Source organism: Eschrichtius robustus, chromosome 16, assembly GCF_028021215.1.
Source record: "Eschrichtius robustus isolate mEscRob2 chromosome 16, mEscRob2.pri, whole genome shotgun sequence".
Classification (NCBI taxonomy): Eukaryota; Metazoa; Chordata; class Mammalia; order Artiodactyla; family Eschrichtiidae; genus Eschrichtius; species Eschrichtius robustus.
The window spans coordinates 54,878,495-54,900,101 of record NC_090839.1 but is presented as its reverse complement, the minus strand read 5'-3'; the positions used below and the strand labels follow the sequence as shown (position 1 = coordinate 54,900,101).

Genomic DNA, 21,607 nt, shown 5'->3' with positions numbered 1-21,607 from the left:
CTTCAGTTTCCTGAAGCATTTGAGTTTGCGGTCAGTTCAGACTGTCCCTATGCCTCTGCCCTTGGGCCCTGTGTCCCCTAAGGCCCTCAGGAGACCCCAGCCTGACTCTCCTCCAGGAACAGGACTTCCTGACAGGTCCTGAAGCTTCTCGCCTCTGTGGCCATTTCTTGCTGATAGTGAGATCCCACCTGCCTAAAGGATCCATCCCCCGCCCCAATCCTAAGCCTGGACTCACACAGGCCATGCTCCCGTCCACCCGGAGGTTCAAGGACAGCTTCCAGAAGGCCCCCCTCCCCAGTATGTCCATCCTGTCTTCATTTGGCTTCAAGGCACCACCTGCCTTAGAACCTGGTTCTAAGGGAGCAAGGGAGTAGGGGGCAGGGTTTGGTTCAAGGGGGTCCCCACTGCCCAGCCTGGGTGACAGGAACAGGGGACCTGTTCTGCTTTGGACCAGTGGCAATGCCAGGATGTTTAGGTGGTGGGTCTGAGTGGGAGAGATGGGCTGGCAGGGAGAACCAGAGGAGGGCTCTTGAAACTGCATTTCCTGGCAGACTCACTGCGGTACTTCCTATGTTGTTTGCAGCAATATTGGGAAAGCTGATGGGAGTGTCAGGGGGTAACCCCTCCCCCACGTGATCCACTTGATACCACCATGGTTCTGCATCTTCTGGGACCTGGGCTCAGGGGTAGGTGTCAGGTCTGGGCTCTAGACCTTCTGTGGCTTTGAGTCTGGAGACCTCTAGATCTGGGTCAAAGCCTTTCCCAGTGGCAGGCCCAGATGCCAGCCCTCCCCCATTGCCATGGCAGCAGGAGAGGTACCCATGCCAGCTTTCACCCCCTCTGGCCCTATGCCAGGCTGGGGCTTGGTTCTGCATTCCAGACCCAGACCTGGCTTGGCTCTCTTTACAAGGCCTGGGGTCAGGCCCGTGCCAGCTGTTGGCCAACTCTTGGGGCTGGGTGCCATGACCCCATTTCCTGGCCTGCGCTGTGGTGGGCAGGACGCTCCCGCCTGACAGAGCTTCTCAGGTATCTCTGCCTGAGGTGAAGAAGACTGGCCTGACCTGTCAGAGAAGCCAGCCCTGCCCTCCTTGACTTCCTGCCCCCGCGGCCCTAGCACCTGAGTCAGTGGGCCAGCCGGCTGGGGCTCATGGGGCAGGTGCACAGGGGTGCCAGGTCAAGCCTCTTAAAGAGGTTGGTTTAGAGCATAGGTGAGCCATTGATGCCAGGGTGGAAACTGCAGGCCAATTTCCCATTTCTTGCCAAGGCAGCAGCAGGGTGACTAGAGTCCCCGCCCAGCATACTTGCTCTCAGACTCTTGTTTTCCTTCCTCCTGCCTGTCTCCACACGGTGGCCTCTGCTCAGCACAAACCTGATCCTGTCCCTCTTCACTTAAGATGTGTCATTTGCTTCTTTATTGCTCATCCAATGGAGGGAGACAGAACCCTCCTCCTGATGTACTAGGCCCTGCTCTGTGTGACCTCTACCCACCCCATCCTGAGCCTCAGCCCCTCACCCTTACTGCCCAGACCACCAGCCATGTCGTTCTACTCCCTGTTCCGCAAACAGGCTGTGCACTTGCCTGCCACAGGGCCTTTGCATATGCTGCCCTTTCTGCCTGGAACGCTCTGCCCTTGACGTGGTTGATTTCTCTTTAACCTTTGGGTCAAGAGAATACCCACTCCCCTGTGGCCAGCCAGAGTCACGCCCTTCTGCTCCCCGCTGTGTGTCCTCAGAGAACTTTTCCTTCACGTGTTTGTCTGTGGAATTCTGTCTGCCTCTCACCCAGGCCGTGAGCTTTTGAGGCCAGAGGTGGGGTCTGCTGCACTCACCTTTGGTCACGCCTGCCGGCCCAGCTGAGGGCAGGGTGCAGACCAGCTCACCAAGGGAGTGGATGATTGTGGATGAACTAGTGGGTGAGTGAAAGTCCTGTTAGAACTGCTGAAGGGACTTGCGTCTGGCCCCACTGGCTCCAGCGTCAGTGTGGGGGACACCCGAGGTCACATGACCACGTTGTCCCCCTGCCCCCCTCTCCCCCACAGCAGGCAGTGGTCAGACCAGGTCAAGAGGGCAGTTCTGATCCCAGCTCACCCTGCTGGGCCCAAGGCAATTAGAGGCTGTGTTACTGACAGGTGACCAGCCCAGGGCACTCCAGGAAGCTGTGGAGCCACCCAGGGACCCACCCAGCTTCCCAGTCCACTCTGTGACTCCCTTTCAGCGGGGTGGGGAGGGGTGGTGGGCAGCTGGCCGGGTAGGGGAGGGGGTGGGCTGGACCCTTTGTTGCCTGGGTGAGGGATGGAGGCAGCTGCCACAGCTGGGCGACCTCTGACTGCTGGGACCACAGTGAGGAGGACGGGGTTCCTTTGGAGGATGAGTGTCAGCGTTGAGGTGGGGGTCCAGGCCCGTGGGTCCCCAGGGATGTGAGAGCAGGACCAGAAGACCAGGAGCAGGAAACAGAAACAGATGAAGACACCAGTCTGAGTTCTCCTGGGTGCCCCACATCCAGGAGACTCTGGGCCTGGAAAACAGCGGTCAGGGCTGGGGGCTGCAAGGGGCCCTGCAGGGCCTGGGAGGGGAAGAGGAGTGGTAAATCTCTGGAGAGCAACAGGTTGTTGGCCGAGACAGGCAACACAGAACAGCAGGGGCTCTGGGGGCTTCCAGCCTCTGCCCCCGCCCCCAGGGCCCCACCTGGGGGACAGAGAACAGGGAGGCCAGGGAAGCATGGCAGGAGGGAGCCCCTGCTCCTGGCCCCTGGCTCAGGCTTGGGCACTGGGGCTCAGAGATGGTGCCTAGGGGAGTTCTGAGTCTCTAGGACAGCATCAAGGCCCAGGAGCAGGGGTGACTGAGGAGAGGGCCCCTAAACCTGGGTCCTGGAGTGCCCAGGCCGACTGTGCCAGGTGGGGATGGAGGGGGGTCCCCAGTTCCAGCACCCCTCTTACCTTCCCGGGCCTGGTGTTTAGGCTGGTGGAGGTGAGACCAGGGACAGAATGATGTATGTCGGGGGGCTTCCTGGAGCTGCTGAGCGTGGAAAGAGATCAGGGCTGAGGTGCAGAAGGAGGGGGCAGCTCCCCTGTGCCCAGGCCCAGCACGGTCCTGGGGTGAAGCAGCTGGGCAGACGGAGGACCTGGGAAAGAAAGGCTGGGACGTGAGGATGTGCTCAGCATGTCGGGAGCGCAGGGAGAGGAGGTGGAGGGTCCCTGGGGACCAGGCTGGATGCAACTGGAGGGGCTGCATCACTCCTGGCCACTGTTGTGCTTGGCCTGAGCCCCGATCTAGAGTCACGATGCTCTCAGCCCTTCCCCTGCCCCTTGGCCCCAATGACTGGCTGTATCCCTACGACAGGCCGTCTCTCCCCCAGGTCTCTGATGCCCCTGCTGGATCCAGACTCCAGGCTCCTGGTCCTGGCGGGAAAGGTGAGGAGAAGCTCAAGCCCCCACCCATGTCGGCTGGTGCCCTCATTCGCCAGACCTGGCCCCGACCTTTGACCTGGCCAGCCAACTGGGAGAGTGGGGAGTGCAGGATGCTATCCACCCCGGAAAGGAGGAGCTAGAACAGTGCTGCCCAGACTCCACCCCTGCCAGGGGCTCCAGGCACACAGGGCTCCAAGTCTCCATTCCATGCAGTCGGGGTCACTCCCTAGAACGTCAGCTTCGTGAAGACATGGCCGAGAATAGAGCAGAGTCAGCACACAGCAGGCACTTTGTCCTACTGAACGTATACCCCTGGTGCTCACTCCGTGCTCCGTGATGATGAACAGGCGAGGCAGAGTCTACCAAGGGCTCAGCTTAGCACCCAGCGCACATCAGCGCCCTGTAGACGTTGGCCATGGCTCTGTGACTCTGTCTTTGGGGAGGGACGGGGCGGCTGGAGCTAGAGCCGGGCAGCCCAGGCCACCAGCACAGTCAGCGAGCCGCACTTGGGTGGGGATCGTTTCAGGGCGAGAGTCAGCTGTACTGCTATGAGGTGGCCCCCCAGCAGCCGGCACTGAGCCCAGGTAAGCCCTGCTCCCCGCCCTGTCCCCCCTCCCCTCCCCGACCCACTTTGACTGTCCTCCACGGTGTCCCTGATAGTGACCCAGTGCCTCCTGGAGAGCGCGCTGCGGGGGGTGGCCCTTGTGCCCCGACGAGCACTGGCCGTCATGGGCTGCGAGGTGCTTCGCGTCCTGCAGCTGAGCGACACAGCCATCGTGCCCATCAGCTACCACGTGCCCCGCAAGGTGAGGGGGTCCTGCGTGAGGGACTGGGAGGGCCTGGGGGAGCCTGGGGGACTTGACCTCACTGCCTGTGTGCTTGTGTGCCACCAGGCTGTGGAGTTCCACGAGGACCTGTTCCCGGACACTGCAGGCTGTGTGCCCGCCTCCGACCCCCATGCCTGGTGGGCTGGTAGCAACCAGCAGGTAGGGCCAAGGCCTGGCTGACTGCTCCTGGCCTGCACCACCGGCAGCAGCCGCGTCCGTGGCACGTGGTCCAGCTGTGCACTAACTCAGCTGCCTGGTGTCCCCTATCCCCACCCCAAGCCCTCCTGCCTCACCTGCCGGCCTCTACCCACAGGTGCAGAGGGTCAGCCTCCACCCGGCCTGCCGACCCCACCCCAGCTTCACTTCCCGTCTGGTGCCCCCTGCAGGGCCCACCCCGGAAGAGGCCCAGCCTGCAGAGACACCTGTGGGTGATGCGGACCCCAGCGTGAGTATCAGCATAGCCCACCTGGCTTCCCCGTTGCAATGCTGCAGCAGGGGCCCCAGGTCAGGGCAGGAGTGTGTGGCCTGCCCAATGGTCTCAGAAACGCAAGAAGCACAAGTGAAGAACCTCAGTGTTCTCAAAATTGAGCAAACGCTTAGAAAGTGAGACTTTCACATAAAAGCTGGATTTCTAGCTTCTCTTGAAAGGTCTTTTTTTTAAAAAGTAATTTATTTATTTATTTTTTTGGCTGCGTTGAGTCTTCTGTTGCTGTGCGCAGGCTTTCTCTAGCTGCGGCGAGCGGGGGCTACTCTTCGTTGTGGTACAAGGGCTTCTCATTGCGGTGGCTTCTCTTGTTGCGGAGCATGGGCTCTAGGGTGCATGGGCTTCAGTAGTTGTGGCACACCGGTTTCAGTAGTTGTGGCTCGCGGGCTCTAGAGCGCAGGCTCAGTAGTTGTGGTGCACGGGCTTAGTTGCTCCGCGGCATGTGGGATCTTCCCAGACCAGGGGCTCGAACCCGTGTCCCCTGCATTGGCAGGCGGATTCTTCACCACTGCGCCACCAGGGAAGCCCCTCTTGAAAGATCTTGACCATTCAGGGCCCACCTTCCCAGGAGCAGCAGCTGCTACCTGCTGTCCCACGTGCTAACGCTCAGCTCACCCCGAGTTACCTCCTGCCCATCAGCGATTGCGTCCCCACCCCACATCCCACGGTGGGGCTTCCTGCCTACCCCAGTGTCCCAAAGTGATGACCCCGGCATCCCCTCTCTCTTTGGCTGACCACCCGCCTGACGGGGCTGCTGGCTGACCGGAGCTTCTCCCCCAGGAGGGCTTCTCCTCCCCTCCCAGCTTGCTGACCTCGCCCTCCACGCCCTCCAGCCTGGGGCCCTCGCTCTCCAGCACCAGCGGCATCGGCACCAGCCCCAGCCAGAGGTCCCTGCAAAGCCTGCTGGGTAAGTGCCTCAGCGCGGGGCTAACCCCCTACCACGGGAGCCCTGTCCACCCCCACCCCAGCCACCCTCCTCTGCACCCCAGTCCTGCCTCCCCCCACAGTCCCGCCCCCCCTCCTGGAGGAGTCACTTCTTTGCGGGATGAAGAGAGTCTCACCTGTAAGAGGGTGGCCTAAACGTTCCGAGATCCCTCGAGTCTCATTCTGGACGAGTTGTGTTGGCTGGACTGGCAGAGACCTGGGCACACAGCCCGCACGGTCCTTTGCTGAGGGGAGCAGGCAGCCCGGACTCAGGACTGGTCCAGGTCCTCCTGCAGGACAGCGCGGGGCAGGCAGGCAGGGCACCCTCACCTCACGTGGCTCCGTGTCCCTGCTGCCCGCCAGGCCCCAGTTCCAAGTTCCGGCACGCTCAGGGCACCGTCCTGCACCGAGACAGCCACATCACCAACCTCAAGGGGCTCAACCTCACCACGCCTGGCGAGAGCGATGGCTTCTGTGCCAACCGGCAGCGTGTGGCCATGCCCCTGCTCAGCAGTGGTGGGCAGGTGGCCGTGCTTGAGGTGAGGGGCCCCACCCTGCCGCGCTGTCCCCATGTCCCTGCAGGACGCTGAGGGCGTCAGTTGCCCACACCAGCTCACATTCTCTAAGCACAAACCAAGTGCCCAGCATCCCATGTGGTGTGAGTGTGGGGGGGGGTGCTACTCTTATCCCCATTTTACAGATGAAAGCGGTGAGGCACAGAGAGGCTTAGTCACCTGCCGGGTCACACGCTGTGTAAGTGGTGGAGCTGGGAATTGAACCCAGGCCACCTGAGCCCCAAGCCTGAGCTGTTTCCACCACTCCATGCTGCCTCCCTCACTTTCCGGGGGCCTCATGGTTGGCGCTTGGGGCTCAGAGCGCAAGGTGGCTGAGGCAGAGAGCTTGGGCCACCTGGTGGTGCATCATCAGCTGCAGAGGGTGTGGGCCCAGGCATGCTGCTTGCCCTGCAGCCCTGGGGACCGGACTCTCCTGCCCGTTACTGATGGGCCTCGGGGTGGGGGCACCTCCCACAGCTGCGGAAGCCCGGCCGTCTGCCCGACACAGTACTGCCCACGCTGCAGAATGGGGCAGCCGTGACCGATCTGGCCTGGGACCCCTTTGATCCCCACCACCTCGCTGTGGGTAAGGAGGCTGGGCACTGGGCTTGAGGGAGGGTCCCAGGGCCCTCAGTGGGAACAGAGAAGGGGGGCCTTGGGTCAGCAGTGATGAACCTGTGCTCTCCGCAGCTGGGGAGGATGCCAGGATCCGGCTGTGGCGGGTGCCCCCAGAGGGCCTTGAGGAGGTGCTCACCATGCCCGAGGCCGTGCTCACAGGTCAGGGGGGCCTGGCTGGGGGCCGGGGGGTGGGCGGTGGCTCCTGAGGGGCTCAGTGTCACCCCATGCCTCGCCCCCAGGCCACACGGAGAAGATCTATTCTCTGCGCTTCCACCCGCTGGCAGCTGATGTGCTGGCCTCCTCTTCCTATGACCTTACCATTCGGATCTGGGACCTTAAGGCTGGAGCAGAGCGGCTGAGGCTGCAGGGCCACCGGGATCAGGTAGGACAGCTTTGGGGGCAGGCGCCCAGCCACAGGGCAAGAGGCTGCTTCTCACGTCCCCACCTGCCCCCAGATCTTTGGCCTGGCCTGGAGTTCTGATGGGCGGCAGCTGGCCACTGTCTGCAAGGATGGGCACTTGCGGATCTACGAGCCCCGGGGTAGCCCTGAGCCCCTGCAGGTGAGCAGGAGGGGCTGGGGGCGGCCCTCAGACCTGGCGGGGGTCCCAGCTGGGCCTCATGTACTATATTCCAACAGGAAGGCCCAGGGCCTGAGGGGGCCCGTGGAGCCCGCATTGTCTGGGTGTGTGATGGTCACTGTCTCCTGGTGTCTGGCTTTGACAGGTGAGAACTCCGGGACCACTATTCCCATCCCCAGACTTCAGCAGCCACCTGTGCCCCCTCCCCCAGATACACATACACCTGTCAGGCATGCAGAAGCTATCCCCAACTCTCATTTATTGGACAGATGGATGGATGGATGGATATGTGGATGGATAGATGGATGGGTGCATGGGTGGATTGATGGGAGGGAAGGAGATGGGGAGGAATGAATCAACTAGGGGTCCAGAGGGATGAAAGCCATCCCTGCTGCAGAGCCCATATCTGGTGGGGATCAGACGAAGCACACAAAACACAGAACCAAGACTCCTGAAGAGGTCCAAGGGATGGGCATTTGGTGCTCTCGAGGAAGGATCAGGGAGGGCCTCCTAAGAGAAATATCATCTGAACTGGGTCACAAAGGGGCTGGTAAACACAGACCCGGAGGAGAGGGCATTCACCTCTGGGTGGAGTGGCCCAGAAGGTGACCAGCCTGGCTGGAGCAAAGGGCCTGGAACAGAATGTGGGGAGAAAAGTCCAGACTTAGTAGCCATGGTGGCCATGGGACAGGAGTGTGCTGAGGAGGGACAGAGGGGGCAGAGGTCCGGGAGGAGGCGGGGCGGCAGGTTAGAAAGCTATTGTATTAGGCCAGGCCAGTGGTTCTGAGGCTGGGTTAGGAAGGAGGATGGGCAGAGGCCTCTCCTCCCACCCCGAGGCCCTCAGGCCTCCAGCCCCACAAGATTGGGGGCCTTGCTGGAGTCCTTGCCATGCCCCAGGCCCCTCCAGCTCTGAGGACCTGCTTCTGCCCCCCTGCAGCCGAAGTGAGCGCCAGCTACTCCTGTACTCGGCTGAGGCCCTGGCCAGTGGCCCCTTGGCAGTGCTGGGGCTGGATGTGGCTCCCTCGACCCTGCTGCCCAGCTATGACCCAGATACCCGCCTGGTGCTGCTCACGGGCAAGGTGGGCTGGGGTGCACAGGCGGGGGCTTTGGGCAGGTGAGAGGAGGTGGGGGGAAAGGCAGCTAATGCTGGCTACCTCACTGTTGCCGTCCCCCCAGGGCGACACCCGCGTGTTCCTGTATGAGCTGCTCCCCGAGGCCCCCTTCTTCCTGGAGTGCAACAGCTTCACATCACCTGACCCCCACAAGGTGAGCCCTCGCACACGCTCCCTGGTCCTCCTTCCGTAGGTGGGACCATGGGCTACCCGCCCTCTCGTGGCCATGTGCAGGACTGCAGGGGCCTGTGGGGCCCTTGAGTCACTGGGCCGGGCGGGGTGTGCCCAGCAGCCTCCGGAACTGGTTTTTAAACTCAACCATTGTTAAAAATTAAACTATGTAAGTTTAAGTTTTATGAACCCACAAATAAGTTACAGTAAAGACCAAGGCAATAGATACTTACTTTATCACTTCCTAATTATTTTACTTGACTTCACTATTATTTGTACTGTTGAGGTTATTTACATCTGTGGGCCCTGTCTGGCAGAAATACTGTATCATGGGCTGCTACTGCACATCTCTTCCCAAATCTGCATTCACCCGGTCATGTTAGTAGTGTGAAATTGGCATGGTGGGAGTTTTCACACCATGGAAATAGGCAAACGCTACAAACCAGGGCATTTTCCCTCCAGAGAGCTAGTTGTTAAATATCACACCACTCTCCAGGGATAGGCCTTGGTCCTGATGGTCCTAAGTGAGGGGGCCCAGGTGCTCAGTGTGAGCTCTGGACTCCAGCCCCAGCTCGACTCCCCTGCCGCCCCAGGGCTTCATTCTCCTGCCCAAGACAGAGTGTGACGTGCGGGAGGTGGAGTTTGCCCGATGCCTGCGACTTCGCCAGACCTCCCTGGAGCCTGTCACCTTCCGGCTGCCCCGGGTCAGGGTGAGGTTGGGGGCCCAGCATGCCAACGCCCAGCACCCCCTGCCTGGCCCCTGTCAGAGGCTTTGGGGCCTGACTGGTCTTGTCACCAAACTGCCCCACTCACTGCTCTTTGGGGCACCTGTTCCCCTTACTCTGCTGACGCTCTGAAACTTGCAGAAACCTCAGATTGGGGTCCTGGGTCTTGCCATGCCCCCTTCCCAATGGATGCCTGTGTGCCCTAGGCCTCTGGTCAGTACCTCAGGGCAGCCCCTTCCTCCCTCCCTGCAGAAAGAATTCTTCCAGGATGACGTGTTCCCAGACACGGCCGTGAGCTGGGAGCCGGTGCTCAGCGCTGAGGCCTGGCTGGGAGGCGCTAACGGGCAGCCCCGGCTTCTTAGCCTGCAGCCCCCTGACATGACCCCAGGTAGGATGAGGGACTGGGCTGGGGGGGCAGGTAGGAAGCAGGGGAGTGGGTGGGGGTTGGAGAAAGGGGCAGAAGGCCCAAGTCCGAACCTCCATCCCTGCTGGCAATCAGAAACCTCTAGTGCTCCCAGGGATGGGGTGGTTGCTCTTCGGACTTGGTCTCTGAGCCCCTGGAGGGCAGGGCCCAGGGTCTGTGTTTCCATCACAAGCCCTCCACCCCCAACACACATGCGCACGTGCACACGGCCTGGTGCCGAGGGCAGGCCTTGTGAGCCGAAGTGCCACCTCTGGACTCTCTGCCATGGAATCCCCTAGGGGCTGGTACCAAGCGGTTAGGCCAGGAGGCCCCACCCAAGGGGCTCTCTGCTGCCTGATGCTTGTTGCTGTCCCACCCCAGTGAGCCAGGCCCCCCGTGAAGGCCCTGCCCGGCGGGCCCCATCCTCAGCACTCTACCTGGAAGAGAAGTCGGACCAGCAGAAGAAGGAAGAGGTAGGCGTGGAAGAGGGCTGGCCGCTGGGGTCACAGGGTCCTGGCTGCTCCTGGTGACTGCCCTTCAGTTCTCTAGTCCAACCCAGATTGGGCAAGGAGCCAGTGTCACCCACTTGTCAGTTGGACAGGGAAGACCTTCCAAAGCCCTGAAGCTGACCGCTGCCGCCCCCAGGGCACAGGGCTCAGGAAGCCAGGGAAGGGTGGAAAGAGGCCCCACCCTAGCCTGGCCCAACCCAACCAGACCCAAGTGCGCTGGGGACCCTGGTGCATATTTGAGCATCTGAGGCAATATGTGGAGACAGCTGCCCTGTGACTCTGATGTTCCGTGTTATAGTCTGTCTGTCTCTGGCTCCCCCGTCTCTGTCAAGGTATCTTTTTCAATGAAAACCATCAACTTTGTCCGGGCTCTAATGAAAATGATTCTCCCACAACCTTGAACCTCGGGGTTCCAACCTTGAGATCTGACATTCTTGGGGTCAGAAGTCCTGTTCCCTTCCCACCTCTTCTCCCGTCCCCTCTCCCAGCTGCTGAGTGCCATGGTGGCAAAGCTGGGGAACCGGGTGGACCCGCTCCCACAGGACTCCTTCGAAGGTGTGGACGAGGACGAGTGGGTGAGTGGACGAGTGGGCCCTGCTGCCTGTCCCATCTCTCCCCGACTCACGCCTGCCGCATGCGCCACCCCCCTCCCCCAGGCCCTCTCAGCTCCCTCCCACTTCTTGGTTTATCTCCCCAGGACTAGCCTGCCCACCAGCCACCTCTAGCCTCACCTGCCACTGCCGCCTCCTTGAACCACCTGGTGCCCCTGCACACCTCACGTCTCACCCTCAAACTGGAAACCACCTCTTGGCCGGGGCACACCTCAGCCCAGAAGGCCTGGCTTCCTTTGGGTCTTGGGCATTTCCGTAGCCTCTGGGCCCTGCTGCAACCCCCATGGATTGTCCGCATCTCTGCATTTTCTGGGACCAGCTGCTTCTCCTCAGCTGCCTGCTAGCATGTGGAGCCAGGGGCGTGGGGGTGGGGTGGGCGTGAGGGCTCAGTGGCATGTCCCTGGGCAGCCGCTGGGCTCCCTGTCCCCTCTACTCTGACCTGGGCTGGTCCCAGCTTGGGCTGGCTTCGCCCAGCACCTTCAGTTATCACATGCCGTCCTATCTTGCCTGCTGCTCCAGTTCTGGTCAAGGGCCTAGGGGGCTGGCCCCCCACCAGGCCGTTTGGAGCAGCACCAGCCTCAGGGGCCTGGGACCAGTAGCCCTGCTCCCCAAACTTGAAGCCAGGAGGAATGGGCATCACAGAGCTGATAGCCCAATGAAGGGGGTGTGAGCCCCGCAGGGAGTAGCCTGCACGTACCTTGGATGTTTTTAGCAATTAAACTTTTCTAAGCTGGCCACCTCTCGTGCCGCTGTGGTCTGTGGGCTGGCTAGAAGGGGAAGGGGACAGGAGTATGGGTGAGGTCGGTTTGGCCCTGGGCTCCCGCTTGTCCCAGGCCTCACTCTGCTCCTGCTGGGAATTCATTCATTCATCCAACACGCTAGTATCCGGCAGGGTTCTGGATGGCAGCTCCTGTAATGAACGGGAGAGACATGGCTTCTCAAGGCACTTAGTATAGTCTTAGTAGGCAGGGGTGAGCCGGACCATGTGCAAGTTCGCAAATAGACAGTGCAAGGAGGGCTGTGAAGTAGATAAACTATGTGAAAGGGAGGAGCCACGGGGATGCAGGGGGAGACTGGTCAGGGTCTGAGAAGCGACGTTTAAGCTGAGAGCTAAGACCTGAAGGCCACAAAGCCATGGAGAGAGCCCTGGGAAGAACGTTTCAGACAAAAGGAAGGGCAGCCAGGGTGCTGAGAGAATAAAGAATTTGGAGAGTTGGAGGAAAGGAAAGAAGGGCAGTGGTCCAGAACATAGTAGGAGGCAGCCCGACTCTCATTCACTCAACAAACATTTGCTGAGTGCCTTCCATGTGCCAGCCACTCTTCCAGGTGCTGATGCCCAAGAGTGGAGAAAAGAGGTCAAAGTCCTGCCCTCCAGGAATCCACATTCTAGTGGGAGGGAACAGATAATAAACATAAAGATGAATGAATGGTATAATTTGATAGAATGTGGTAAGAGCTTCAGAAAAAAATAGGAGGCATCGAGAATGGAGGTTTATGGGTCTTCCCTGGTGGTCCAGTGGTTAAGACTCCAGGCTTCCACTGCAGGGGGCACTGGTTTGACCCCTGGTGGGGAAAATAAGATCCTGCATGTCACATGGCGTGGACAAAAAAAAAAAAAGGAGGTTTAAACCAAATACAAGGGGCTTCCCTGGTGGCGCAGTGGTTAAGAATCCGCCTGCTAATGCAGGGGACATGGATTCGAGCCCTGGTCTGGGAAGATCTCACATGTGCGGAGCAACAAAGCTCATGCGCCACAACTACTGAGCCTGCGCTCTGGAGCCCATGCTCTGCAACAAGAGAAGCCACCGCAGTGAGAAGCCTGTGCACTGCAACGAAGAGTAGCCCCTGCTCACCGCAACTAGAGAAAGCCCACGCCCAGCAACGAAGACCCAACGCAGCCAAAAAAAAAAAAAAGGACACAGAAGGCCACATGTAGTATGATTCCATTTCTATGAGACATCCATAGAAGAGGAGGCAGATTAGTGGTCACGAGGGGCTGGGGGAGGGGGAAATGGACAGAGACTGCTCATGGGTATGGAGTTGCTAAGGCTGGGCTGAAAATGTTCTGCAACTAATGGTGATGGTTGCACAATTCTGTGAATATACTAAAAAGCACTGAATTGTGCATTTCAAAAGGGCAAATTGTGTGGTGTATGAATTCTCTCTCAATAAAGCCTGTATTAGAAAAGCAAAGGAATGGAGGACAAGTTGCGGCGATGGTAGGGCATCAGGGTGGCCTCACTGAGAAGGTGACATTGGAACAAAGACTTGAAGGAGGAGGGAGACGAGCCCTCCTTTCCAGACAGAGGGAACCTGGAATGAAACCTACTTTGAAGTTTCCTGTTTTCTTGAATATTTGTGAGAATTTGACGTCTTACTTATTATGTTTGTGAGGTGTTGTATGTTTATTGCATGTCTTTTAGTCCCAAATATTTTGGCAAAATGGAGGGAAGAAATAGCAACCCCCCCATTTGACCGGTGTTGTTGTTCTGTTGCTCTTAGCGCCCCAGGATAAGCAGGAGGGCCAGAGGGTCCTGAAACCGCCCATCAGTAGCCTCCGGTGGCCGCCGGAACGCGGGAGGCTGAGGCAGGCCCCGCCCCGACTCCGCCCACGGGCCATAGGTCTCCGCCCACGCCCCGCCCTTTCTGTTTGAAGCAACGCGCATGCCCAGCGCACGCGCTCTTCGCAGCTTCCCTTGAACTTTGACCCGCCGGCCGCCCTTGAGCCGGGGCCGAGGGGCCGGCAAGCCGGAGCCCGTGCCCCCGAAGCAGAGTGGCCGCCATGGTGAGGCATGAGGAGGGGAGGGGAAAGGAGGCAGTTTCGGGGCCGGGGCTGGGAGCTCCGGCCGGACTGCGGGCGCCGCGCGCCACCTGCGTTCCTGGCGGGGAGCGGGGACTGGGGTGTCGCAGCCGGGGGTTATTGAGGCGGGCGCTGGCGACCTCGGGGCCAGGGAGAGCCTTCTGGCTGGAAGGCAGGGCGGGTCTGGCGGGCCGGGAAATACCGAGCAGATGCGATCGCCGTGTGCGCCAGCCACGTGCCGGCAGCCCAAGGTGGAGGTAAGTCCGGCCCGCGAGCCCCTGCTCGGTCCTCGAGCTAGTTGATGGTGTCGCCCTATTATCGTCCCCATTTGAAAGCTGGTGAAACGGGCTCCGGGACTTTCACGAGGAAGTGGCAGAACTGGGACTTGAACCAGACCCTGCAACACCGAAAACTGAGCGTTTCTGCGGTACCATTGGCACCCAGGGCCAGCCCACAGATCTGGGCCACACTGGCTGCGTCAGGTCACCTGGGGAGCTTTAAAAGTGCAGGGTCTTGAGCTCTATCCCCGGATAGAGGATTGTTGAGTGATTGAGGCAGTGGGTTTGGGGAGCCACTTCTTAACTGATAGTGTTAAGGATAAGGTAAGAGCTTACAAGTGCCAGGCCCTGAGCTGAGGCTTATGTAGATTCCCATTTAATTCTAAAGAAGTCGGTGCTCTCATTGTCCCTGTTTTACAGATAAACAATCTGAAGCTCAGGGTGTCTGACTTTTCCAGGGTCATCCCAGTTTTGAGCCCAGCTCCTGTGTCCTCAGACTACACACTTAGCACCCATTGTTCCTGCCTTGTAATAGTCACTGCCATTTTCTGAGGACCCCGCCCCCCACCTCAGCTGGGTCCTTCACACACATTCCTGCATGTGGCTCTGGAGGAGTTGGTACCTTAAAGGAGAAAGCAGGCGAGTCCGTAAAATAGGACAATATTAATAGGAAAAGAAAAACAGTGATATGGGAGGGTAGAAATGGGTGGAGCCTGGAAAGGTTTTACCCAGGGGAATGGGGGTGACATGAGCTAAGTCTTTTTTTTATATATATATAAATTTGTTTATTTTATTTATTTATTTTTGGCTGCGTTGGGTCTTCGTTGCTGCGCGGGGCTTTCTCTAGTTGCAGGGAGCAGGGGCTACTCTTTGCTGCGGTGCGCAGACTTCTCATTGCAGTGGCTTCCCTTGTTGCGGAGCACAGGCTCTAGGTGCGTGGGCTTCAGTAGTTGTGGCACACAGGCTCAGTAGTTGTGGCTCACAGACTCTAGAGCGCAGGCTCAGCAGTTGTGGTGCACAGGCTTAGCTGCTCCACGGCATGTGGGATATGTGGGATCTTCCCGGACCAGGGCTTGAACCCATGTCCCCTGCATTGGCAGGTGGATTCTTAACCACTGCGCCACTAGGGAAGCCTGACATGAGCTAAGTCTTGAAGGATGTTGGGATTAGACAGTATTGGAGTAGGAGAGAGGATGTTCAGTGGGTTAATGGGTATGGAGTTTTGGGGAGATGGATAATGAAAATGTTATACAGCTCTATGAATATCCTAAAAAGTGCTGAATTGTGCACTTGAAAAGAGTGACCTGTGTGGTGTATGAATTCAGAGTAAAGAAGTAGGGGAGCCGATCCTGGAGTAGATGGTGTGGCTGCAGTACGTGATGTGGAGAGCCATGAGGGGAGAGAAAAAGCTAGAGAAGTCATTTGTAGCCAGAGCTGGGGATGCCAAGCTGGGGGTAGACTGAATTGGCTGGCAGTGGCAGCAGAGGTAGGGTATTGTGTGCGTGTTTTGGGAGGATGGCCAGAGCCCTCCTTCAGCAGAGGGAGTGGGAGGCATTTGGAAGCCCTGTCAAGTGTCACATTCATTCAAATATGTATCGGGCACCTGCTGTGCTAGCCACAGCCCAGGCCCTGGACATATCTTGGCAGATGTGACAGTTGTGGTCCTGACCTCCCTCCTGCCTAGTTGTGATGCCAGCAGCTGTTTGCAGGGGCCCTGGGTGAAGAGAGCCCCCTTTCTATCTCCATGCATCCTTGAGAAGAGGGTGAGTCAGTGGCTGTCTCTGCCCACCAGCCCAAGGAACTGTGCCTTGAAGGGAACTTTGCACATCCATCTGTCCAAAGCCAGGTTGCCTTCTTGATGCACTTCACACAGGACAAACCACATTCCTTAGGGCTTCCCAACCCCCCACGCTGCCTGGGGCCCTGCCCCAGCTGCAGGGCTTTGGTCCCGCATTGTGCCATGTTACTCTCCAGGCAGGAAAGCATATGTGACATCTGCAGTGTCCCAGGCGTGGAGTCTCATGGCTCTGACCTCTAATCCTTGACCATCAGCTTGGCCTGAGTTGGATGCTGTGTTGGCCAGTTGCTCTTGCTCAGGGTCTTCAGGCCCGAGCGTCAGTCAGTGGATTATGGGGTGTTTTAGGGCTTTCTGGGAGAGGCCTCAGCCAGTAACTGTCTTCATCCCCTGTGGTAGCTGCAGCTGGCACAGCTGTGCTCCCCATGAATCCTCAGCTCTGAGCACAGCTGACCCACCTGGCACTTGGTAGGCATCTGGGTATTGAGGAGGTAGCTGAGAAGCTTGGCTGCACCTCTGATCTCTAGATCATTCAGCACCAAGCAGGATCTGGTCTGGAAGCAGAGGCAGCTGTTGAGCTACTCTGGACCTGCCACTGTCAGGTGTCCACTTTTTACATGCCTTGCCTCCTGAGGGCCTTAGCCCTCCTATAAGGGGGGTATTATTCTCCCCATTTTGCAGATAAGAAAACTGAGGTTCAGAGAGGTTGAGTGATTGCCAGGGCCACACAGCTGGCAAGAAGCAAAGCGGGGACCCAGGTTATGTCAGCCTGACTGAAGCAGCCTTCTCACTTCTCTTCCACGCTGCTTCCAGCTCCCTGGGAATGTAACCCAGCATTTTGCAGCTTTTTCCCCTGAGGAATTAGACCATCTATCAAATGAGCTGCTGTGTTGGGCGGAGCTTTGTTACTCTCCAGTGCCTGGCCAGTGTCAGGTTTTGGGAAACAAAGAGTAGTAATAAATGAAAATCAACATTTATTGAGCACCTACTATATTATCACGGTCTGAGCCAGGCACTTTATAAGCATTATCTCATTTAATCCCCGTGACAGCCCTATTGTTGGCCACAGTAAGAGAGGAAGCTGAGGCTCGGGGAGACTGGGAACTTATCCAGGGCACACAGCTGTCATTTGCACACAGGTGATCCCAGAGCTTGCCTGTGTAACCTCCACATCACTGCCTCCCCCCAGGAGATGCCTCCCGCAGGAACCTTGGTAGCTGCGGTGGGTGGACCAGGCAGCTCCCTTGGATGGCTGGGGTAGCCTCTGAAACTTTGCAGGAAGCCCAGCCTGCCCTGCAGCTATGGAGCTCTGGCAGCAGGAACCACGGGCAGGGGGTGGTGGGGGAGCTGCTCAGTTAGAGCTTCAGCTCTTAACGTTCATTATTTAGCAACAGTCACCACCTGGGCAGAGAAGTAAACACCTGAGTACGAGGCAGTGCATGCAGGCAGTGTGATGGGGCTGCTGTCAGGTGTGGCAGCAGAAGGGGGTGTGGTCGGAGGCCTGGTGGGAATTCCTGGCCAAGGGAACAGTCGGAATCACCTGCTGGCCTGTCAGCCTCTCTGTCCCTCAGACAGGACCAGCTGTCCATCTCAGAGCCTCCTGCCCAACTTGGGAGAGGCTTTAGGCAAGCAGGGGTTGGGGGAGAAGCCAGGTGAGACTTTCCCATCTGAAGCAGATCCTCGTTAGTCTATTCACCACAGTGCAGCACCTGCAGCCCCGCCCCTCCCTCTGATCACTGGAGAGTCTTCATGGTGTGAAATACGGGGCTTATGAAATTTCCACCCACTTGTGAAATCCAAACCCACTTCCCATGTATCAATCCCCGCTAATGGCCCAGAACCGCATCCCACCCCGCCCGTTAGGGAGGCCAGCAAGGTCAGTTCTGGAGTCGGGCTTCCACTGGAATCTAACAAGCCCCTCTTCGGCCTCTGGGTTGGGTCCTGATCCTTGTCATGTTGTGCAGTCGCCTTCCCTGCAGACCCTGGGATTCTGTGTGAGGTGGGCAGCCTGGGGATAGCTGATAGCACTGGCTATGGGTTTTCTGCCCATCTTGCCCCAGGTCCTAGTTGTGTGTCCTCATGTTGGTCACTAAACCCCTCCGTGTTTCAGTGTCTTGAGTTGTTGGGATTAGATGGCACAATAGATAGAATGTGTTTGTCACAGTGCTCAGCACCCTGGCTAAGTCCATTCTTGTTGGAAACCACTTGGATGTGCCACGTGAGCAGTGGTGACCTGCCGCGAGCATTCTCCGGGTGTCCTCCACGCACCCACGTTTGTACCATCTCACACACACATGCTGTCTGTTTGTAATCCTTGGTCACAGTAAGATCTGTATGTTTCCCATCTCACCCGCCTGCCTCATCTTACCTCCTACTATTTTACAAGACCTCTGGGCTCTTGGCTGCTCCCAGGCATCCCCTACACTTTCTCCCAGTGGGGCTCACCCTGGTCCCCCTGCCTAGAAATCCCCCACTTTCCCATCAAGAGTCTACCTGCCAGGAGAAGTGCCGTTGCCTCCCAGAGTCTCCCTGTCCTTCCTGAGGTGTCCCTCCGGTGCCTTTCCACGCCTCTGGTCATGCTTGATGAGATGCCCCACTTGTCTCCGTGGTGCATTGGCCCACGCGGTCTTAGGGTAGAAGACGCTCGCACTGCGCTGCAGTGGAGGGTTTCCCGCAGGGCCGGGTCCTGGGTATCTTTGTGGTCGCGGTGCTGACTCTCAGGCAGGGTTTGAGTGAAGGAGTGAGCCGGTGGAGGAACAGGGGTTGGCCTGCTCTCCCTCACCACTTGGTCCCTTCTGTGTTTGTCTAAATGCCCGCCTAGTGGGCTTTGCTCCTTGAAAGTGGAGGGTATTTTGCTCTTTCGTTGTGTTGATTGGAACTGACTTGAATAGTGTGGGGAGAATTAGAATGGCACTGCATTTCCCCACCAGTAAAGGTTGGACCAGCCAAGTACAAGAAGCAGCTGGTGGTGGCAGAGTGAATGGTGGGTCTGGGACCGGCCCTGAGTTCTGGTTCCCAGGCCACTTTGCCTTGGCTCCTGTCCGCCTCTTCCAAAGGACGAGGGAGAGTCCCGTCTGCCTCTGGGGACTCTCTTGGGTCTCCCCCACCTTCCCCGGGCCTGCTGTCCCACGAGCACCCGAAGCCACCCAAAGCAGAAGCTTTTTATCAGGGTGCTTTGGAGGAAGTGGTCTATGGCTGCTGCTGTGAGCCTCCTTGCCTCAGCAATCCAGAAGTCTTGTCGCACAGCCACCACTTCCAGGGTCCATCACTGGGGGCTCTGAGAATGCAGCCTGCTAATAGGTGCCTGCTTTGCTCACAGGCCAAGTACCTGGCCCAGATCATTGTGATGGGCGTGCAGGTGGTGGGCAGGGCCTTTGCCCGGGCCCTGCAGCAGGAGTTTGCAGGTAAGCTTGGGCCTCTGTCTCCTTGGGCTGGGAGATCCTGCCTGGCTCAGATTTTCCCAGTAGCTCTGGGCCCCTCCCTCACACTGGGCCAATTGTGAATGCAAGGGCCCTCTGTGGGCTGGGGTTCTGGCAGCTCAGGTAGCCTGGGGCACTTCCCGTTGTGGGGCAGTGCTACTAGATCTTGGGACAATCCCATAAAAGGGAGACCTGATGGGCGTGAGCATCCGGCCAGAAATGGGCACACTGGCCCTCCTGGCCGCCTGTTTTTGTAAATAAAGTTTTTCTGGAACAGCCATACCTCTGGCTGTTTTCAAGGCAGAGTCCAGTAATTGCAACACAGACTAATTGGCCTGCAGAACCTAAAATACTCATTCTCTGACCCTTTAAGAAAAAGTGTACTGGCTCCTGAATCTAGAGGCGTTGAAAGGGAAGAGGTCACCCAAGGCAGCCTGCTTTGGTGGCCTAGGTAACCGCAGGGCAGAGCCATGCTGCCTCCCCCTGCTCACAGCTTCACTCTGTTCCCCATAGTAACCTAAACTCCCCAACTTGCGATGCACCCAGGAGGTGGAGGCCAGGGGAGAGAAGAGGGACAGGGTCATCTCACGGTCTAGGTTGGGGACCTGATGCCAGGTTTGACCAGCCCCTGCCCCTGTCCTCACTTTACTACCCCCCACCCCCAAAAAATCCACTCCTGGAGAAGAGATGCCCTCTGGCCCGGCTTGTCTCCTCCTCCACGCCACCTGGCAGCGGTGAGCTGCCCACGTGGAAGGCCCAGGGGAGCTCCAGGCTGCTGAGGGCCGAGTGCTCACCTGTGTGTCCACACAGCCAGCCGGGCAGCAGCTGACGCCCGGGGACGCGCGGGACACCAGTCTGCAGCCGCCTCCAACCTCTCCGGCCTCAGCCTCCAGGAGGCACAGCAGATTCTCAACATCTCTAAGCTGAGCCCTGAGGAGATCCAGAAGGTGAGGCCACCAGGCCAGCTCCGAGACAAGCAGAGCAGAAGTGGGGATGGGGCGGCAGGCCACCAGCGTTGGGAGGGGGGATGGGGGCGGCAGAAACGGGCAGGAGCGGGGGCTCTGGCTACGGCCAGCTTGGATTCGAAGAAGCCACTGTCCCTTGTCAGTGTTTAGGGCACAGGTAGCGGTGGCAGAGGCGTGGGCCTCCCTCAGTGGGCACCTGTCCGCTTCTCCGCCCCTCAACGGCTCCGGGTGCCGTAGCGCGGCGGAGGGGGCGAGCCCTTTCGCTTTCCTTTTTGTCATCTCCTAGCTTCCCCCGCCTCTGTAACCCAGGGACCCTCACCGTCTCCCCTCCTCTGCAGAACTACGAACACCTATTCAAGGTGAACGATAAATCCGTGGGTGGCTCCTTCTACCTGCAGTCAAAGGTGAGTGCTGGGAGGAGGGCAGGCCGCGGGGCTGCTTCTCACTGGGCCTCCCTCTTTTCCAGGCAGTTCAGAGCTTGGCAGGAGAAAGGTCCCTGGGGCGCAGGGAGCCCCCTGAACTGCCAGTCCCTCAGGGCTGCCAGCTCCATGTGGCCCAGCCAGTGGGGCTGTGTTGGCCTGGGCCCTGTGTCACCCTGGACAGTGGTGCCCCCAGCAGCCGAGGCCTTGAAGGGTAGAGTGCTGGAACCAGCTGTCAGCTCCCAGACTCAGTCAGTGCGTCCCCAGGCCCCTCTGTTTATATTCTGCTCAGGCTGTTACCTTTGACCTGCCCACTGCTCTCCAGGAAGCTGGAGCTGGACCCGGGGAGGGAAGGGGCCATCCTGCCTAACTGTTTGTGACTCCCTCCCCAGGTGGTGCGAGCGAAGGAGCGCCTTGAGGAGGAACTCAGAATCCAGGCCCAGGAGGACAGAGAGCGAGAGCAGCCGCCCAAAACGTGACCAGTCAGTGCCTCACACCCCACCCGCCCACCTCTAATTTATAGCTTGGTAATAAATGTCTTTTCTGCATTTCTTGAGTGCGTACGTCCAGATTCCAGAAGGCAGGCTGCTCTTCCCGCCAGCCGTGGGGCTGTGCGTGCAGGGGAGGGGAAGCAGTGGCATCTGCCTGACCGTTATTGGGCCTTTGACACCCAGCGGGGCCAGTGTGGGCAAGGTTGGCGAGAAGCCAGCCAGCCTGGCCCTGCTCGTCCAAGGAAGTTGGTCACGTTCTGTCAAGTACCGGACACAGGCACTCCTGCTGTCTCGGTCCCAGTGCCAGGCCCTCCCCTCCGCATCACCGCCCTCAGGTCTGCCCCGCCCACCCCGCTGGTGGATGGAGCTCAGGCCCCCCGGGCTCTGTCACAGGCCGCCTTTCCCTGACCTGGGTTGGGCTCTAGCACCTCAGTAATCTGGGGGGAAAGCTCCAGGGTGTGGCCGGGAAAGAGGAGCTTTTGCCAGCCTCTCATTGCACCGAGGCCAGGGAGGCGGG

General features: G+C 59.0%; 2 protein-coding genes across 2 annotated transcripts in view; both read left to right on the top strand.

Annotated features, from left to right (window-relative positions):
• CORO7 (coronin 7) overlaps nt 1–12,292 on the top strand; it is a 58,578-nt gene extending 46,286 nt beyond the window's left edge. The window contains exons 10-28 of the mRNA XM_068566017.1: nt 3,356–3,410; nt 3,934–3,991; nt 4,068–4,213; nt 4,301–4,393; nt 4,548–4,679; nt 5,499–5,625; nt 6,006–6,181; nt 6,674–6,782; nt 6,887–6,973; nt 7,054–7,196; nt 7,270–7,374; nt 7,452–7,537; nt 8,330–8,471; nt 8,569–8,658; nt 9,269–9,385; nt 9,653–9,788; nt 10,185–10,276; nt 10,801–10,887; nt 11,010–12,292. Coding sequence (XP_068422118.1) covers nt 3,356–3,410; nt 3,934–3,991; nt 4,068–4,213; nt 4,301–4,393; nt 4,548–4,679; nt 5,499–5,625; nt 6,006–6,181; nt 6,674–6,782; nt 6,887–6,973; nt 7,054–7,196; nt 7,270–7,374; nt 7,452–7,537; nt 8,330–8,471; nt 8,569–8,658; nt 9,269–9,385; nt 9,653–9,788; nt 10,185–10,276; nt 10,801–10,887; nt 11,010–11,015 — 1,987 coding nt within the window. The 3' untranslated portion in view covers nt 11,016–12,292. The remainder of the gene's footprint in view (nt 1–3,355; nt 3,411–3,933; nt 3,992–4,067; nt 4,214–4,300; nt 4,394–4,547; nt 4,680–5,498; nt 5,626–6,005; nt 6,182–6,673; nt 6,783–6,886; nt 6,974–7,053; nt 7,197–7,269; nt 7,375–7,451; nt 7,538–8,329; nt 8,472–8,568; nt 8,659–9,268; nt 9,386–9,652; nt 9,789–10,184; nt 10,277–10,800; nt 10,888–11,009) is intronic.
• Nucleotides 12,293–13,599: 1,307 nt separating this feature from the next.
• Nucleotides 13,600–21,147, top strand: PAM16 (presequence translocase associated motor 16). Its single transcript, XM_068566018.1, has 5 exons — nt 13,600–13,708; nt 19,116–19,200; nt 20,026–20,162; nt 20,519–20,584; nt 20,992–21,147. The coding sequence occupies exons 1-5, from the start codon at nt 13,706–13,708 to the stop codon at nt 21,076–21,078; spliced, it is 378 nt and encodes a 125-aa protein (XP_068422119.1). The 5' UTR covers nt 13,600–13,705; the 3' UTR covers nt 21,079–21,147.
• Nucleotides 21,148–21,607: the final 460 nt, after the last annotated feature.

Coding starts and splice junctions, on each gene's coding strand:
- PAM16 (XM_068566018.1), top strand. Junction 19,201..20,025: donor CCTGCAGCAGGAGTTTGCAG/GTAAGCTTGGGC, acceptor GTGTCCACACAG/CCAGCCGGGCAGCAGCTGAC. Junction 20,163..20,518: donor GCCCTGAGGAGATCCAGAAG/GTGAGGCCACCA, acceptor CCTCCTCTGCAG/AACTACGAACACCTATTCAA.